The sequence below is a fragment of the Schistocerca piceifrons genome, chromosome 7 (assembly GCF_021461385.2).
Source record: "Schistocerca piceifrons isolate TAMUIC-IGC-003096 chromosome 7, iqSchPice1.1, whole genome shotgun sequence".
NCBI lineage: Eukaryota > Metazoa > Arthropoda > Insecta > Orthoptera > Acrididae > Schistocerca > Schistocerca piceifrons.
The window spans coordinates 16,609,253-16,626,811 of NC_060144.1; the positions used below are offsets into that span (position 1 = coordinate 16,609,253).

The 17,559-nt window shown below is 45.9% G+C and overlaps 1 protein-coding gene across 1 annotated transcript in view; it reads left to right on the top strand.

The window, feature by feature from the left end:
* LOC124805041 (mucin-19-like) overlaps positions 1 to 10,137 on the top strand; it is a 173,415-nt gene extending 163,278 nt beyond the window's left edge. The window contains exon 9 of the mRNA XM_047265462.1: positions 9,957 to 10,137. Within this exon, the coding sequence (XP_047121418.1) occupies positions 9,957 to 10,137 (181 nt within the window). The remainder of the gene's footprint in view (positions 1 to 9,956) is intronic.
* The last annotated feature ends 7,422 nt before the right edge of the window (positions 10,138 to 17,559 follow it).

Here is a 17,559-nt window from a genome sequence, read left to right on the forward strand (position 1 = left end):
GAAATGACGATGTAAATGCAAATAATTCGTTCACTTTGTGTGTTATTAATTGCAGTCACAATAGCATATTTTTCTGCATTATTTAAGTCACCTACACGGCATATAAAATGGCGTTAACCACTGAAATACTTCTACGCATTGTAGCAGCGGATGACATGCTGCCGACGGGCATAATATAGTACGGAAACAAGACTAGGTATTTGAAATAGTCATGATTTCCCGAAACAGGATACGACACTAAACTAAAGCTTTTTTGAAAGTTTGCGTGTCTGGTTGTGTTCTCCATTATCAACACTTATTTCAATAACAGCCACAAAGTTCAACATCCAGAATGCATGAAACTATGAAACAGAAAAGTTTAGCAGTGGGATTAAGCTTCAAGGTGGAAGGAAATCAGTGATAAAATTCATTGATGACCCTGCTAATATCTGTGGAAGTTACATGTTTTACAGCACAGGTACACAAACGTCCAGTCAGAATGTCTGTTCAACTCCACGCTGTTTTACGACTTCAGAAAATGGACGGGAAGGAAAAAAATGGTTCTGAGCACTATGGGACTCAACTTCTCAGGTCATTAATCCCCTAGAACTTAGAACTACTTAAACGTAACTAACCTAACGACAACACACACATCCACGCCAGAGGCAGGATTCGAACCAGCGATCTTAGCGGTGTTGCGGTTCCAGACTGAAGCGCCTAGAACCGCTTGGCCACTTCAGCCGGCCGGGAAGGCAAGGTATAAAGGAAAGCTATAAGAATTCGCAATTGTGTTCACGTCCGTGAGTGTGGAGTTGTTATCACCTATCTTATTCTTTCCGGACAAGTGTTGCGATTAGGCGAGTGTGATTGGGTGTTAGGTTATGGATGTGTTAGCTAGCTGTGGGTTTTCTTGTCGGAAGAGACAGCAAAGGCGAGATTTATCTTGTTGTTGTTGTTGTTGTGGTCTTCAGTCCTGAGACTGGTTTGATGCAGCTCTCCATGCTACTCTATCCTGTGCAAGCTTTTTCATCTCCCAGTACCTACTGCAACCTACATCCTTCTGAATCTGCTTAGTGTATTCATCTCTTGGTCTCCCTCTACGATTTTTACCCTCCACGCTGCCCTCCAATACTAAATTGGTGATCCCTTGATGCCTCAGAACATGTCCTACCAACCGATCCCTTCTTCTGGTCAAGTTGTGCCACAAACTTCTCTCCTCCCCAATCCTATTCAATACCTCCTCATTAGTTATGTGATCTACCCATCTAATCTTCAGCATTCTTCTGTAGCACCACATTTCGAAAGCTTCTATTCTCTTCTTGTCCAAACTATTTATCGTCCATGTTTCACTTCCATACATGGCTACACTCCATACGAATACTTTCAGAAATGACTTCCTGACACTTAAATCAATACTGGATGTTAACAAATTTCTCTTCTTCAGAAACGCTTTCCTTGCCATTGCCAGCCTACATTTTATATCCTCTCTACTTCGACCATCATCAGTTATTTTGCTCCCCAAATAGCAAAACTCCTTTACTACTTTAAGTGCCTCATTTCCTAATCTAATTCCCTCAGCATCACCCGACTTAATTAGACTACATTCCATTATCCTTGTTTTGCTTTTGTTGATGTTCATCTTATATCCTCCTTTCAAGACACTGTCCATTCCATTCAACTGCTCTTCCAAGTCCTTTGCTGTCTCTGACAGAATTACAATGTCATCGGCGAACCTCAAAGTTTTTATTTCTTCTCCATGAATTTTAATACCTACCCCGAATTTTTCTTTTGTTTCCTTTACTGCTTTTTATCTTAAGTGGAAAAAAAACAGCTTTTATGTCTGAGAACGTGTTTAGATTTTGAAGTGACTCTTCCAATGCAGCTTTCGGGTGTTATCCTGTTTTGTATTTCTGGAGATTTCTACGCTAGTGGCGACGAGTAAGTTGTGATTATTTGCGCTGTAAGTTTTCGAGTCCAACGGTCGGATCTTGGAATCTTCGTATTGTAGTTTGAAGATATTTATCAATAGTCCTGAACCCGGCCCGCAGGTTAAAGCGAAGGTAGCAGCTCTTATTAAGACTATTTTTACAAAAACGCTGAAACAGAAAGGAGGAAGAGACATTTTACAAGCAAGCATTGACATAAGAATTAAAGAAAAAAAGAAAAAAGGAAAATAATGCGTTGTATATCGCTCGATTATTTGAGTAGCACTGCTAACAAAGAGAAAAAATAACAACACGATACCGTGCGGTTAAAATTCTGTAACCGGATACGCGGGACAAAAAGAGGAACCTACAGAGAATTAACGAAGCATCTATTAGTAACGAGCTGAACAGTGAAAAAGTAAAAAGGAAGTTTGTGTTTGCCGCGGAATACCGCGGCGACCGCGTGGGCAGAAATAACGGTTCGCGAGCAGAGGGACAAAAGAGCATCGCGCCGCGCGGCGATATCTCGCAGCGAGCGCTCGACTGGCGAATAATCGGACGCGGTCCACGCCGCCCCACCAAGTCAACAAAACCTCTTGTGTAATGCCATTTCATTAATCATCCTCCGGTTGCTAATTAGCTCTTGTGACGGCTATTTGTTCTGCATGTGTACTCTGCCATAGTTCAATTCATTATCCGGCTGTCCCAACGGCCTCGACCGCCCCCCTCCCCCGCCACCCATATAATTGCACTGATTGGAGTGGGCAAATATGGCCGCGCCGTCTCTCGACATTTATATTCGTACCCCTGGCAGCCGCCCACGCTCTACAATAACGCGTGCGTCATTACAATGGGAGGGTGGGGCTTGGCGCTGCGCGGGCACACACAGACACACACACAAATATTATATACGAGTGCACTGCGGCGCCATGATGAATCCGTAATGACGCGTGCCGCCGCGCTGGTACACGCCGGGCCTAATTAGGGGCGGGAGCGTTGTCATCGCAGGCTCCTGTTTGAAGTCGGAAGAGTGAGCGGCGGCGTGCGTGTTGCACCAGCGGCCGCTGTTTGTCCCGTCCCGACAGTCCGCATCCTCATTACGTGTCTCGTTTTCACATTACCGGAAAATTCCTTGCACGATTTTGCACCGCAGTGTAACGAAGGAAAGAATTACTCGTAATTAAAAGTGAAACTTATTTCTTTTATTGGATCATTCCTGACAGTTTTAATGAGACTTCGCATATATTTAAACCAGGTACAGAGCTTGAATGAAGATCTACATCTACATCCATACTCCGCAAGCCACCTGACGGTGTGTGGCGGAGGGTACCTTGAGTACCTCTATCTGTTCTCCCTTCTATTCCAGTCTCGTATTGTTCGTGGAAAGAAGGATTGTCCGTATGCTTCTGTGTGGGCTCTAATCTCTCTGATTTTATCCTCATGGTCTCTTCGCCAGATATACGTAAGAGGGAGCAATATACTGCTTGACTCTTAGGTGAAGGTATGTTCTCGAAACTTTAACAAAAGCCCGTACCGAGCTACTGAGTGTCTCTCCCGCAGAGTCTTCCACTGGAGTTTATCTATCATCTACGTAACGCTTTCGCGATTACTAAATGATCCTGTAACGAAGCGCGCTGCTCTCCGTTGGATCTTCTCTATCAACCCTATCTCGTACGGATCCCACACTGCTGAGCACTGTAACCTACTTCCTTTGTTTTCGGATTGCATTTCCTTAGGATTCTTCCAAAGAATCTCAGTCTCGCTTCTGCTTTACCGACGATCAACTTTATATGATCATTCCATTTTAAATCACTCCTAATGCGTACTCCCAGATAGTTTATGGAATTAACTGCTTCCAGTTGCTGACCTGCTATATTGTAGCTAAATGATAAGGGATCTATCTTTCTCTGTATTCGCAGCACATTACACTTGTCGACATTGAGATTCAATTGCCATTTCCTGCACCATGCGTCAATTTGCTGCAGATTCTCCTGCATTTCAGTACAATTTTCCATTGTTAAAACCTCTCGATACACCACAGCATCATCTGCAAAAAGCCTCAGTGAACTTCCGATGTCATCCACAAGGTCAAAAAATGGCTCTGAGCACTATGGGACTTAACATCTGTGGTCATCAGTCCCCTAGAACTTAGAACTACTTAAACCTAACTAACCTAAGGACATCACACACATCCATGCCCGAGGCAGGATTCGAACCTGCGACCGTAGCGGTCACGCGGTTCCAGACTGAAGCGCCTAGAACCGCACGGCCACACCGGCGGGCCCACAAGGTGATTTATGTACACTCCTGGAAATGGAAAAAAGAACACATTGACACCGGTGTGTCAGACCCACCATACTTGCTCCGGACACTGCGAGAGGGCTGTACAAGCAATGATCACACGCACGGCACAGCGGACACACCAGGAACCGCGGTGTTGGCCGTCGAATGGCGCTAGCTGCGCAGCATTTGTGCACCGCCGCCGTCAGTGTCAGCCAGTTTGCCTTGGCATACGGAGCTCCATCGCAGTCTTTAACACTGGTAGCATGCCGCGACAGCGTGGACGTGAACCGTATGTGCAGTTGACGGACTTTGAGCGAGGGCGTATAGTGGGCATGCGGGAGGCCGGGTGGACGTACCGCCGAATTGCTCAACACGTGGGGCGTGAGGTCTCCACAGTACATCGATGTTGTCGCCAGTGGTCGGCGGAAGGTGCACGTGCCCGTCGACCTGGGACCGGACCGCAGCAACGCACGAATGCACGCCAAGACCGTAGGAGCCTACGCAGTGCCGTAGGGGACCGCACCGCCACTTCCCAGCAAATTAGGGACACTGTTGCTCCTGGGGTATCGGCGAGGACCATTCGCAACCGTCTCCATGAAGCTGGGCTACGGTCCCGCACACCGTTAGGCCGTCTTCCGCTCACGCCCCAACATCGTGCAGCCCGCCTCCAGTGGTGTCGCGACAGGCGTGAATGGAGGGACGAATGGAGACGTGTCGTCTTCAGCGATGAGAGTCGCTTCTGCCTTGGTGTCAATGATGGTCGTATGCGTGTTTGGCGCCGTGCAGGTGAGCGCCACAATCAGGACTGCATACGACCGAGGCACACAGGGCCAACACCCGGCATCATGGTGTGGGGAGCGATCTCCTACACTGGCCGTACACCACTGGTGATCGTCGAGGGGACACTGAATAGTGCACGGTACATCCAAACCGTCATCGAACCCATCGTTCTACCATTCCTAGACCGGCAAGGGAACTTGCTGTTCCAACAGGACAATGCACGTCCGCATGTATCCCGTGCCACCCAACGTGCTCTAGAAGGTGTAAGTCAACTACCCTGGCCAGCAAGATCTCCGGATCTGTCCCCCATTGAGCATGTTTGGGACTGGATGAAGCGTCGTCTCACGCGGACTGCACGCTGGTCCAACTGAGGCGCCAGGTGGAAATGGCATGGCAAGCCGTTCCACAGGACTACATCCAGCATCTCTACGATCGTCTCCATGGGAGAATAGCAGCCTGCATTGCTGCGAAAAGTGGATATACACTGTACTAGTGCCGACATTGTGCATGCTCTGTTGCCTGTGTCTATGTGCCTGTGGTTCTGTCAGTGTGATCATGTGATGTATCTGACCCCAGGAATGTGTCAATAAAGTTTCCCCTTCCTGGGACAATGAATTCACGGTGTTCTTATTTCAATTTCCAGGAGTGTATATTGTGAACAGCAACGGTCCTATGACACTCCCCTGCGGCACACCTGAAATCACTCTTACTTCGGATGACTTCGCCTTCAACGAAGTTAAATTTTTCTTTTACATAGTGTTCCACACTCGTATGTAGACTTTTGAGTAATTTGCCGCCCCTTTAAATCCCGAACAGTTGAAGGAGGCACAGGTGCACTGCGAAATCTGATGCCGAGGACGTTGTGCATCTACAACGGTAGGTCTGATATCGCCATCAGCATCAGCACATAATAATTGCATACAGGCAAGGGCATTAAATACGTCATGAATGAGCATGTGCTACTGCAGATGTCGTCAAACTGGAGTTGTAACGTGACTTCAGTATAACGCTGTTTGCTAGTCAGAATATTAATATCATACTCATTTATTTATCAATAATAACAATGGCGAGTAATTTTTACTGCTACAAGTGCATATCGAAATAGTGAAAGAAAGATCATTTTCGTAAGTAACTATCAAAATGATCTTTAGTCATTATTCCAGCAACAGGCACTTTATATGTTGAAAAATATTGATACACAGTGTAAAAGAAGACCAATAGCTAATTCATGTGACTGTGTTTATGAAACAACTGCTAGAAAAACTCAGTACTGCGTTTGTGTACTGCCAGTCAATCCACTGAATATGTACGCATTTCGAGCAGTTTTGACGTGCAAATAATACTTATACATGGCAGTCTGTGTCACTACCTCAGGGTTATACAGGTTTTTGAACCACTGCGCTCAGTTTAATGTAGTCACAATAGGAAACACTAATGCTACTATGTAGCTACGATGTAGAGAATTATGAGTAATTAAAAACGACGAACAAAGATAAAATATAAGGCACTGGAATGTAAAAATCAGGAGAAATTCTTGCCTAAAACTATTTTAGTGTGTGATATATGACTAATCTGGTCCACGTCATAGCTTCAAATCCGTGTACTAGGAATCTAGTTCCCAATGCCAGCACTGTACAGCTTTTTTAATACGGAGACTCGACAATACAATGGAATACCTAACCTAAAAATAGTCGCTTCTTTCTCTTCTTTTCATGTACCAGGAAAATTAGCGACATCTGGACTTCGACGTGTGTTGCAAACAAGGGAGACGCCACTGCATGTGTTTCTTGGGAACTTTAAGGCAAGTTCATTCAAGATATTGAATGAAAATTATTAAGATTGCTACCAAACGTGTGTAAAAAGTCGATGGTACTTTTTACTGGCATATGTCTATACTAACGATGTAATTACCATCAAAATCTGCAGCAAAACAGGTCACTGGTCGCTTTAAAACACTGCAGTTGGTGTGGAACTGCTACCGGATGGTCACTTGACCCTCCAGTGCTGACGCTAACCGTGACAGTGAAGCGATATGTAAGTCGCCTGTATGGAATCAAAGTAGTACGATGGCTTGGTGTGATAGGCGTCAGCGGAAGGAAGAAAGGAGTTATGTTTGGACGTGATCATGAAGACACTACAAGCTTCACAGATTTATTGGGGTGTGAAGATGGACGGTTCTACATGTTTTTACGTGGGCAGCCTAATCCCAAAATATCGATTAACCTGAAACTTCCTGGCAGATTAAAACTGTGTGCCGGACCGAGACTCGAAATCGGGGCCTTTTCCTTTCACGAGCAAGTGTTCCACCGACTGAGCTACACAAGAACGACTAGCGACCCGTCCTCACAACTTTACTTCCGCCAGTACCTCGTCCCCTGCCTTCCGAACTCCACAGAAGCTCTCCTGGAATCTTGTAACATATTTTTATAATGGAATATGCTGATACCAATAGACAGTACGGTCAAATCTTCGACACTGCATCAAAACAGTAGATAGTATTCACTACTGTCAGTGGCTGCACTGCTAAACATTTCATCTCTTTGTCCTCTTAACACAGTGAGTGGGACCTGTTACTTCTGCAGCCTTGGGAGCCTTTCTGCTGGCTTGTGACAGGGAAGTTAGCTCAGATGAACAGGAGTGGTACTGTACGCTATTACTGGGCGAGTACAGAACGGGATAAAGGCAGTCTGTCGTGTCTGCACAGGACGAGCATTGCACAAACCGGGCTGCATACCGCAAAAAACTGCACTATGCGAGAAGCTAAAAGAAATCTTTTTTTTTTAGCTAGATAAGATCTGAAGGCCAGGTGAAAATAAAGAGCTCCACACGACGGGACCAGCCACTGAATGCTGCTGTGCCATGCAAATCCTAGTAAGGTGATCTGTGATTGGCTTCCAGTAATTATTTCGCTAGTAGGGGTGATTTCCCAGTTTTTACCTTGGCTGTGGCTGGCAATCTGTAATCTAATCACAGAGATTTTCTGCCTCTCCCCCCCCCCCCCGCCCCCCACACCATATCTTATTGGTTATCCGCGATAAAAAATCCGCGAGAGTAGGAAATTGTGAAACTTGATGGTAAAATTGTTAGTGATTGTTCTTTGGTGTTATATCTTTCAGAAAAATAAAACGATTATTAGTCGGAACCACAACCGGTCTGCTGTAGTTAGCCGGCGAGATCCCGACACTGGTAGAACCTGTCAAGTTTCGTGAAGTACGGACATACTTCACCTTAGGATGCTGTGCAGAACACATTAGCTGCAGAAAGACTGAGGAGGACTCTTGCTCTAGGTCTTTGCAGAGAACTGCAGGGAGGGATGTTTCTGCTTTAAGAGTGCAGTAAAGAGGCCGAGTTGGACTAAGAATTTACAGTCGCCTGTGCTGACGTCTCCAAAAACTGTGCTGCTTGCACACGCACACACTGGCGATAAGGTTCAAAATGGTTCAAATGGCTCTGAGCACTATGGGACATAACTTCTGAGGTCATCAGTCCCCGTAGCGGTCGCGCGGTTCCAGACTGTAGCGCCTAGAACCGCTCCGCCACCTCGGCCGGCGGCGATAAGGGGAACACGAAAATAGTTAGTCCACATCGCTGAGAAGATTTTATATTGACAGCCAGCTTGTTGCACCCATCATACGCTTTGTCGGAAGTGTTGCTGTATGTTCTCCGTTTTCAGGGATCTTTCTTTACATCACTAATCTCTTCTTGCAAATAAGCGGCCGTACTGGGGACATAGCGCTTTTATAAATTAACCAACCTGTGGCAAGGCTATAATTCGTATTTACAATCTCTTGTCCACTTAATAAATGTTTATACGCTTTATTCATTGAGTAAATGATTTGTTTGGTGTTTTACGAGAATACACAAAATTGTTACAGTGATCGCTAATTTTCTTTAGTAGTTTGATGAATCACATCACTAATATATCCATGTGAGGTGTGGAAGCCGTACAGGGCTAATCCTAGTAATTAACGTTTAATCAGACGTTATCCATTGCGCAACGTTGCTTCTATCAAAATCGCACGATCTTATTGGGGGGGGGGGGGGTTCTCTTTCTTAACGATCACCGAGGATCGGATATGTGTCATCTTACGGGTCAAACAGCTCATCTGACACCGCACAGTGTCTATAAGGAATGCTGTACCACTGGCAGCCGTGTAACGTGGTGGATACATAGCGGTCATAAAAAGGTGCAAGGTGACACACTCTGGAAACAATTGGCACGTCTTGTCGGCGGCAGTCGATCTCAAAACTGACAGTTTCTGCTGTGGATGAGTGGAGATTCCCCTTCAAGGAGTTTCTGTGCGAACACTGTGAAGAGAACCGCAGGAAATGGACATTTGAAGTAGAGTACCTCGAAAAAGATATTTGCTGACAGCCGATAAGAAAGTGGGCAGCGGCGGAGTGGGAGGATGTAGTGCAGTCAGGCGAGGCGCGCTGTGCCTCTCGTCAGGTGGTGCGAGGTGACGAGTGAGCTGCGTGCCGGATGAGGCGATTAGCCGGCGGTGTGTGGCGGAGTGTGGTTCAGACCGGAGGTGGTTCCCAGTTATTTGAGGGTGTATTTCGCACGTGACTGTGAACACTGGCCGGCATGTACACTTCAGCACTGCCGGTGACCGACTAGTGCCGGTACGATGTGGACACGCCCTTCTTGCGAGGCGACTAGAGGTGTCTCCACAGGGCTGCATGCACACGTGACACATTTGCAGAACATTCGGGTACTCTACAACAGCTCTACTTACCGGCGAGACTATCCGATTCTAATCTCCTGGAAAATAAGTGAGACTATTTGGAACAGCAGGTGAGATGGGAGAATCAAATAGCGAGCAATTTGGTAGCTCCATGGGAGCTAAAGATGAACGAGTGGCATAATCGAAAAAAACTTGTGAACCCTGTTGCTCGTCGAACCGATGCTATTATCGAAGGGCGGTGTTACACGGTGGCAGCGTGATGTCTCCTGGGTGGTGATTAATATTTTGTCCGGCACACTAGCGCTGGTAGCAAGAATGCCTATCTGCTGACTCCGTCGACCCGGATATTGCTACTGTGCGGCCGCTCGGGTTTACAGGGCGCGCCGGAGGACCTCGGCGTGCGCCGCGAGTCCCTGGCGACCCCACCTGCCGGCGGGCCTCCAAATTGGGCGTCGACGTCCGCGCCTAACAAGCCTGCCTAACAACCCGGCCAGGTAGGAGGCCCCCGCACGCTTCCGGCCGCAGCGCGCTATCACCCCCTCCCACCTCACCCCTCCCCCTGACAGAACCTCACAGTAGCCCAGGCCGAGCCGTCCACCCTGCCACCACGACAGGCGTAACGCCGTGCTAGTCGTTCTGCACCGAGCTGTGAGCAGCTGTTTGTGAAAGTAACGCAGAACAGAGCCTAACTGCTGTGACATAATCGCTCACTCCTGTCTCTATCACTGTCGTCTCCTGACGCAGGGAAGGACGTAAGGCGGAGACTTGCGTGTTCGATCGAGCAACCGTCCAAAATCAGAGTCAGACTTTAACATACTTATATCCTACGGTTTTTGCAAGATTTTCTTATGACACGTGTACCTGACATTCCGCTGTTAATGCAAACAAGGCATCAGGCTTAAGATCAATGCTTCCCGATGGAACACAGATAGTTACAAACCGATCGCTGTCGCACGGGTGTTCGTTACTGTGTACAACAACGATCGAAATATAAAAAAAAAAGTTTCGCTTTAGTTGGCCATAATTTTTAATGCCAAAATATAGTGTTAATGAGATTGGAGAATAAAACGGTAATGACTTTGAAATCACGTAAGTATCGTTTGAGTAAGACAAAGCAGCAACTGCACAAAATGCACATGCGCTAACTTAGATGTAAAAGACACTAGTGACATGAACATAAAAGACGTTAATTTGGGATGTAATGAAGTTAATTACCTTAATGACCACCAATAACAGGCAATGACTAGCAGAACTTTATGGGAACTATAGTATGTTACGTAACTTACAACAGTGCTGTTTGTTTGAAAATATGCTTAATCGTGACAAAAACTGTTTATCATTCTTTACTCAATAGTCTGCGTATGATTGACTGGCTCTGAGCACTATGGGACTCAACATCTGAGGTCATCAGTCCCCTAGAACTTAGAACTACTTAAACCTAACTAGCCTAAGGACAGCACACACATTCATGCCCGAGCCGGGATTCGAACCTGCGACCGTAGCTGGCATATGATTGCCTTTCAAGTACATGCAGTAAAAGCTTCCATTCATTGCAACAACTATTTCTCAGTACTAATGTTACGCCGATGTATGCATGTAACATCAACTACAAAACACAACAACTCTAAAACTACTTTGCCTACATAAAAGAAAGCGTTCTTTTGTCATAGAATATGAGCTTCACTTTAAATCACCTTTGATTTAAGCTGAACGTCACTGGTACTGTAATACTATCTTAACTACTACAGTTACTACTGATTTTGAACAAAATAAGTACTTTATTGAAAATGAACTGTAAATTAAACTAGATTTCGCTTCCCTTGACTGTTTCTTTCACTTGCGACTTCCTCGGAATTTATGGTGAGTGAACAGGACACCCCTGATGGTTAACGAGTCTGGTCACTGACGTTCCTCTCGACAAGTCTGTTCCTTGACTAAACACAACGCAGGATTTCAAAAAGCTATTAAGACGCTGGTATGCCTGTTACACAGCCACATAATAATGGATGGATTTTATTTGCGATGGGATGCGTTATTTGTTACGAGATCCATTACTGGCAACAGACGTCTCTTGATTAGCGAGCAGCCTGAATAAATTTGAGCCAAACAGTATCATCCATTATTTCCATAATCTTCTTGCGGCCACATACTGTGCCCAAATACTTGCTTGCCACTTCTAATTTGTCTGGCTATATATACCACCAACACTTTCCACGCAGAACACTCCGGCATTTGCACACCAACACGTACGTCTACTCCACACCACAGATGCGTCGCAATTACTACTATGCCTTCACGTCTGCGACTGCGTGCATTCGCACGAACGATGTTAATCTTATGCGGAAGATATTCTCTATGCTTTATACTACAAAACCTTCCGTGACATGACCAGCATGTTTACTACAAGATTTGACATAAATAATTCTTATTTATCGTATGAATTTAGACTACATTTTCATACTACTAACTACTGACAAAATTCCTAAAAATTACGATGAGTCTGTAACAGTACCGTTATTGATACCCTTACTAATGACCGATCACACCCTCTTACCTCCGGTATATACTGTATCGTTAACCTTCTAGAAGGTCCCACAAGGAACAGTTCCCTAACTATATCGCGCGAGAGAAGCAGTTCAGTGTTGGACGGGTGGCCGATGACGAAGGTCGACGTGAGGTCACACAGTAAGAGGAAGTTTAAGTTGATGATGAAGTGTTTGCATCATCAAGATTATGAGGAGTACAGTGAATGGAGGAAGTCTTTCTATAAATATGGACGAAGTTTTGTCAATATATTTGCAAAGTAGTAGTAGTAGTAGTTGTTGTTGTTGTTGTGGTCTTCAGTGCTGAGACTGGTTTGATGCAGCTCTCCATGCTACTCTATCCTGTGCACGCTTCTTCATCTCCCAGTACCCACTGCAACCTACATCCTACTGAATCTGCTTCGTTTATTCATCTCTTGGTCTCCCTCTACCATGTTTACCCTCCACGTTGCCCTCCAATACTAAATTGCTGATCCCTTGATGCCTCAGGACATGTCCTACGAACCGATCCCTTCTTCTAGTCACGTTGTGCCACAAACTCCTCCGCAATTCTATTCAATACCTGCTCATTAGCTATGTGATCTACCCATCTGATCTTCACCATTCTTCTGTAGCGCCACGTATGTGGAAGAGAAATCGCGTAATTTTACATCAGTTCCGAGATGAAGTTCGAATTCTGTTAAGGTGGTCGTCGACATTATCGGATAATGGAAAAAGTTGTATTGTGAGCTAGTCAGTCAGTTTATTTCTTCTGAACGTAATTACCAAGCTCAACTATTTGTTTTGGTTATAAGGAGTGGGTGCTGCGAGAGCGTGTGAGACTAGGAACCACTTACTTGTCTCAAGAAGTCATAAACTGTATTTACGTTAGTGCCTTTTCATGAGTTCAGAAATACTGTTAGTTACAGATCTCTGTAAGCACAGGAAACATTGTGAAGCCGGTTCAGGTACACGATAGGGTTCAATTACCGTCTAGGTACCTTGATGTAATCGCCACCCCTCTTCAGTAGTCTGATAGCAAACTAAACGTAGGCGGTGGTCGCAAGTCTAGAGGCATGTTCACACTCAATATACAAAACGCTTATTTTCTATTAAGGAGTTCAAAATGGTTCAAATGGCTCTGAGCACTACGGGACTTAACTTCTGAGGTCATCAGTCCCCTAGAACTTAGAACTACTTAAGCCTAACTAACCTAAGGACATCATACACATCCATGTCCGAGGCAGTATTCGAACCTGCGACCGTAGCGGTCGGTCGGCTCCAGACTGTAGCGCCTAGAACCGCTCGGCCACCAGAGGCCGGCTATTAATGAGTTATTGTAAATTATTGCTAATATGTATCGCCTTCAGTTTTGTCACAGTTTGCTTACACTATTTGGCCCTGTGACGAGGCTGTGTCGTAGCTGCGTGAAAGCGAGCCATCTCATAACAGCAACTACCTTATGTGATAGGCGGTGTTCTCTTCCTGCCGCAATTATTTGTTGGGCTCGAGGTACATTTGACGAATACAACCAAAACGAAGAAGAAAATATGAATGAGAAATAAAGTTGAGAGAGGTCAAAACTTGGAGATTTGCAGCAATTTTGCAAGGTACTGCAGAAGAGTAATCTTCCTAGTTGAATAAAGTGGACAGTGTTTAAACAGAAAAAAGGTTATATGGTAACTACTACTACTACTACTACTACTACTACTACTACTACTACTACTACTGCTACGTAAGCAGGCCCGGTGGACCGCACGCATCTACAAGTTTCCTCCTCCACTGTATTCTGTCCATTGCTGCTATCCGCCATTCATCCACATCTATTGACACTTGGTTTAAATCTTCATGGAGTCCATCCCTCCAACGCTTCTTGGGTCTCCCTGACGGTCTCTTTCCTGTAGGTGTGAAATCCAGAAGCTTCCGAGGCCATCTGTGATCCTCCATCCGGGCCACATGGCCGGCCCACTGCATTCGTCTGGCTTTTACAGTTCCTGCTATGTTGGGCTGCTGGTATAGTTCCTCAAGCTCTTGTTTGTATCTGATCCTCCATTCCCCTGTATCTGCATCCAGAACCGGACCGAAGATCTTCCGAAGCACTCTTCTCTCAAAAACAAGGAGCTTATGGAAGTCCATTGCGAGGCCCGAGGGCGTCTTTCCAATTTTCTTATTCCTACTCATAACCCAACTCCTGAGGGGAGCCCACCCCTTAAGAAAAGCCAGCAGTCCTGTAAGCTGTGAGGGTAACAGCGCACGTTGGACGGGAGGCCAGCACCCTCTCTCCGTAAAAAATTAAACATGCTTTCAAGACTACAAGTAAGCCTCGGGACATTACTGACAAAAATAGACGACGTCAATGGCAAAGAAACGGTATACGATTTGGAACGTGGCTATATGGTAAACATCAACAAAACTAAAACAACGACAATGGACTATATAGTAGACAGAATTCAGGCGCTATTGGAGGAATTAGTTTAGAAAGTGAGACACTAAAAGTAGACGAGGAGGACTGATGGGCACGCAGCGAAGATGTTTAGGACGGGTGGTAGGGACAGAGCATCGAGTGACATTATACTGAATGCACTATCCGAAAATTACCTCGAGCAATTAAACAGAGAACCGACTCGTGGAAATAACATCTTGGACCTACTGATAACAAACAGACCCGAACTTTTCGACTCTGTATGTACAGAACAGGGACTCAGTGATCATAAGGCCGTTGCAGCATCCCTGAATATGGAAGTTAGTAGGAATATAAAAAAAGGGAGGAAGGTTTATCTGTTTAGCAAGAGTAATAGAAGGCAGATTTCAGATTACCTAACACATCAAAACGAAAATTTCTGTTCCGACACTGACAATGTTGAGTGTTTATGGAAAAAGTTCAAGGCAATCGTAAAATGCGTTTTAGACAGGTACGTGCCGAGTAAAACTGTGAGGGACGGGAAAAACCCACCGTGGTACAACAACAAAGTTAGGAAACTACTGCGAAAGCAAAGAGAGCTTCACTCCAAGTTTAAACGCAGCCAAAACCTCTCAGACAAACAGAAGCTAAACGATGTCAAAGTTAGCGTAAGGAGGGCTATGCGTGAAGCATTCAGTGAATTCGAAAGTAAAATTCTATGTACCGACTTGACAGAAAATCCTAGGAAGCTCTGGTCTTACGTTAAATCAGTAAGTGGCTCGAAACAGCATATCCAGACACTCCGGGATGATGATGGCATTGAAACAGAGGATGACACGCGTAAAGCTGAAATACTAAACACCTTTTTCCAAAGCTGTTTCACAGAGGAAGACCGCACTGCAGTTCCTTCTCGAAATCCTCGCACAAACGAAAAAATGCCTGACATCGAAATAAGTGTCCAAGGAGTAGAAAAGCAACTGGAATCACTCAACAGAGGAAAATCCACTAGACCTGACGGGATACCAATTCGATTCTACATAGAGTACGCGAAAGAACTTGCCCCCCTTCTAACAGCCGTGTACCGCAAGTCTCTAGAGGAACGGAAGGTTCAAAATGATTGGAAAAGAGCACAGGTAGTCCCAGTCTTCAAGAAGGGTCGTCGAGCAGATGCGCAAGACTATAGACCTATATCTCTGACGTCGATCTGTTGTAGAATTTTAGAACATGGTTTTTGCTCGAGTATCATGTCGTTTTTGGAAACCCAGAATCTACTATGTAGGAATCAACATGGATTCCGGAAACAGCGATCGTGTGAGACCCAACTCGCTTTATTTGTTCAGGAGACCCAGAAAATATTAGATACAGGCTCCCAGGTAGATGCTATTTTTCTTGACTTCCGGAAGGCGTTCGATACAGTTCCGCACTGTCGCCTGATAAACAAAGTAAGAGCCTACGGAATATCAGACCAGCTGTGTGGCTGGATTGAAGAGTTTTTAGCAAACAGAACACAGCATGTTGTTATCAATGGAGAGACGTCTACAGACGTTCAAGTAACCTCTGGCGTGCCACAGGGGAGTGTTATGGGACGATTACTTTTCACAATATATATAAATGACCTAGTAGATAGTGTCGGAAGTTCTATGCGGCTTTTCGCGGATGATGATGTTGTATACAGAGAAGTTGCAGCATTAGAAAATTGTAGCGAAATGCAGGAAGATCTGCAGTGGATAGGCACTTGGTGCAGGGAGTGGCAATTGACCCTTAACATAGACAAATGTAATGTATTGCGAATACATAGAAAGAAGGATCCTTTATTGTGTGATTATATGATAGCGGAACAAACACTGGTAGCAGTTACTTCTGTAAAATATCTGGGAGTATGCGTGCGGAACGATTTGAAGTGGAATGATCATATAAAATTAATTGTTGGTAAGGCGGGTGCCAGGTTGAGAGTCGTTGGGAGAGTCCTTAGAAAATGTAGTCCATCAACGAGGGAGGTGGCTTACCAAAGACTCGTTCGACCTATACTTGAGTATTGCTCATCAGTGTGGGATCCGTACCAGATCGGGTTGACGGAGGAGATAGAGAAGATCCAAAGAAGAGCGGCGCGTTTCGTCATAGGGTTATTTGGTAAGTGTGATACCGTTACGGAGATGTTTAGCAAACTCAAGTGGCAGACTCTGGAAGAGAGGCGCTCTACATCGCGGTGTAGCTTGCTGTCCAGGTTTCGAGGGGTGCGTTTCTGGATGAGGTATCGAATATATTGTTTTCCCCTACTTATACCTCCCGAGGAGATCACGAATGTAAAATTAGAGAGATTAGAGAGCGCACGGAGGCTTTCAGACAGTCGTTCTTCCCGCGAACCATACGCGACTGGAACAGGAAAGGGAGGTAATGACAGTGGCACGTAAAGTGCCCTCCACCACACACCGTTGGGTGGCTTGCGGAGTATAAATGTAGATGGATGTAGAACTGATGATGTCAAGTCTAGAGCAATAATCTAAATGATATTCTACGTCTGACAATTGCCAGCAGTACGATGTGGAATTTTAGCACAGGCTGCTGGTTTTCCACGGTCTCGCCTCCAGTTGTGGGAGAACTAACCGTCCCGAAAGACAGAACAGCGTTGGCGACAGCCACCGTGGCGAGGTAGCGCGGAACGGCCACCTGGAGCAGGACGAGAGGGGCCTCTCGGTTTGCGCTGTCCTGCCTCGGTGGCAGGTAGTCGGCAGGCAGTGTCATGCCGCGACTGGGAGATCCGGTGACGGCCGGCTATCAGCGTAACGCTGCCCGACAGCCTGCAGACAGGCACGTAGCGGCGCCACGTCACGGCGGGCGCGGGTAAGCAGCTTAGCCTCGCGACGTGTGACCGGCCCGACGCGACGTTCGCCGGACGCTGCTGGCCCCCAGGGGGCGCCGGCCGCTGAGCTCCACGGCCAAGTGTCACTACTGTGCGACCGCCCGTTCAGGCTCAACTCAGA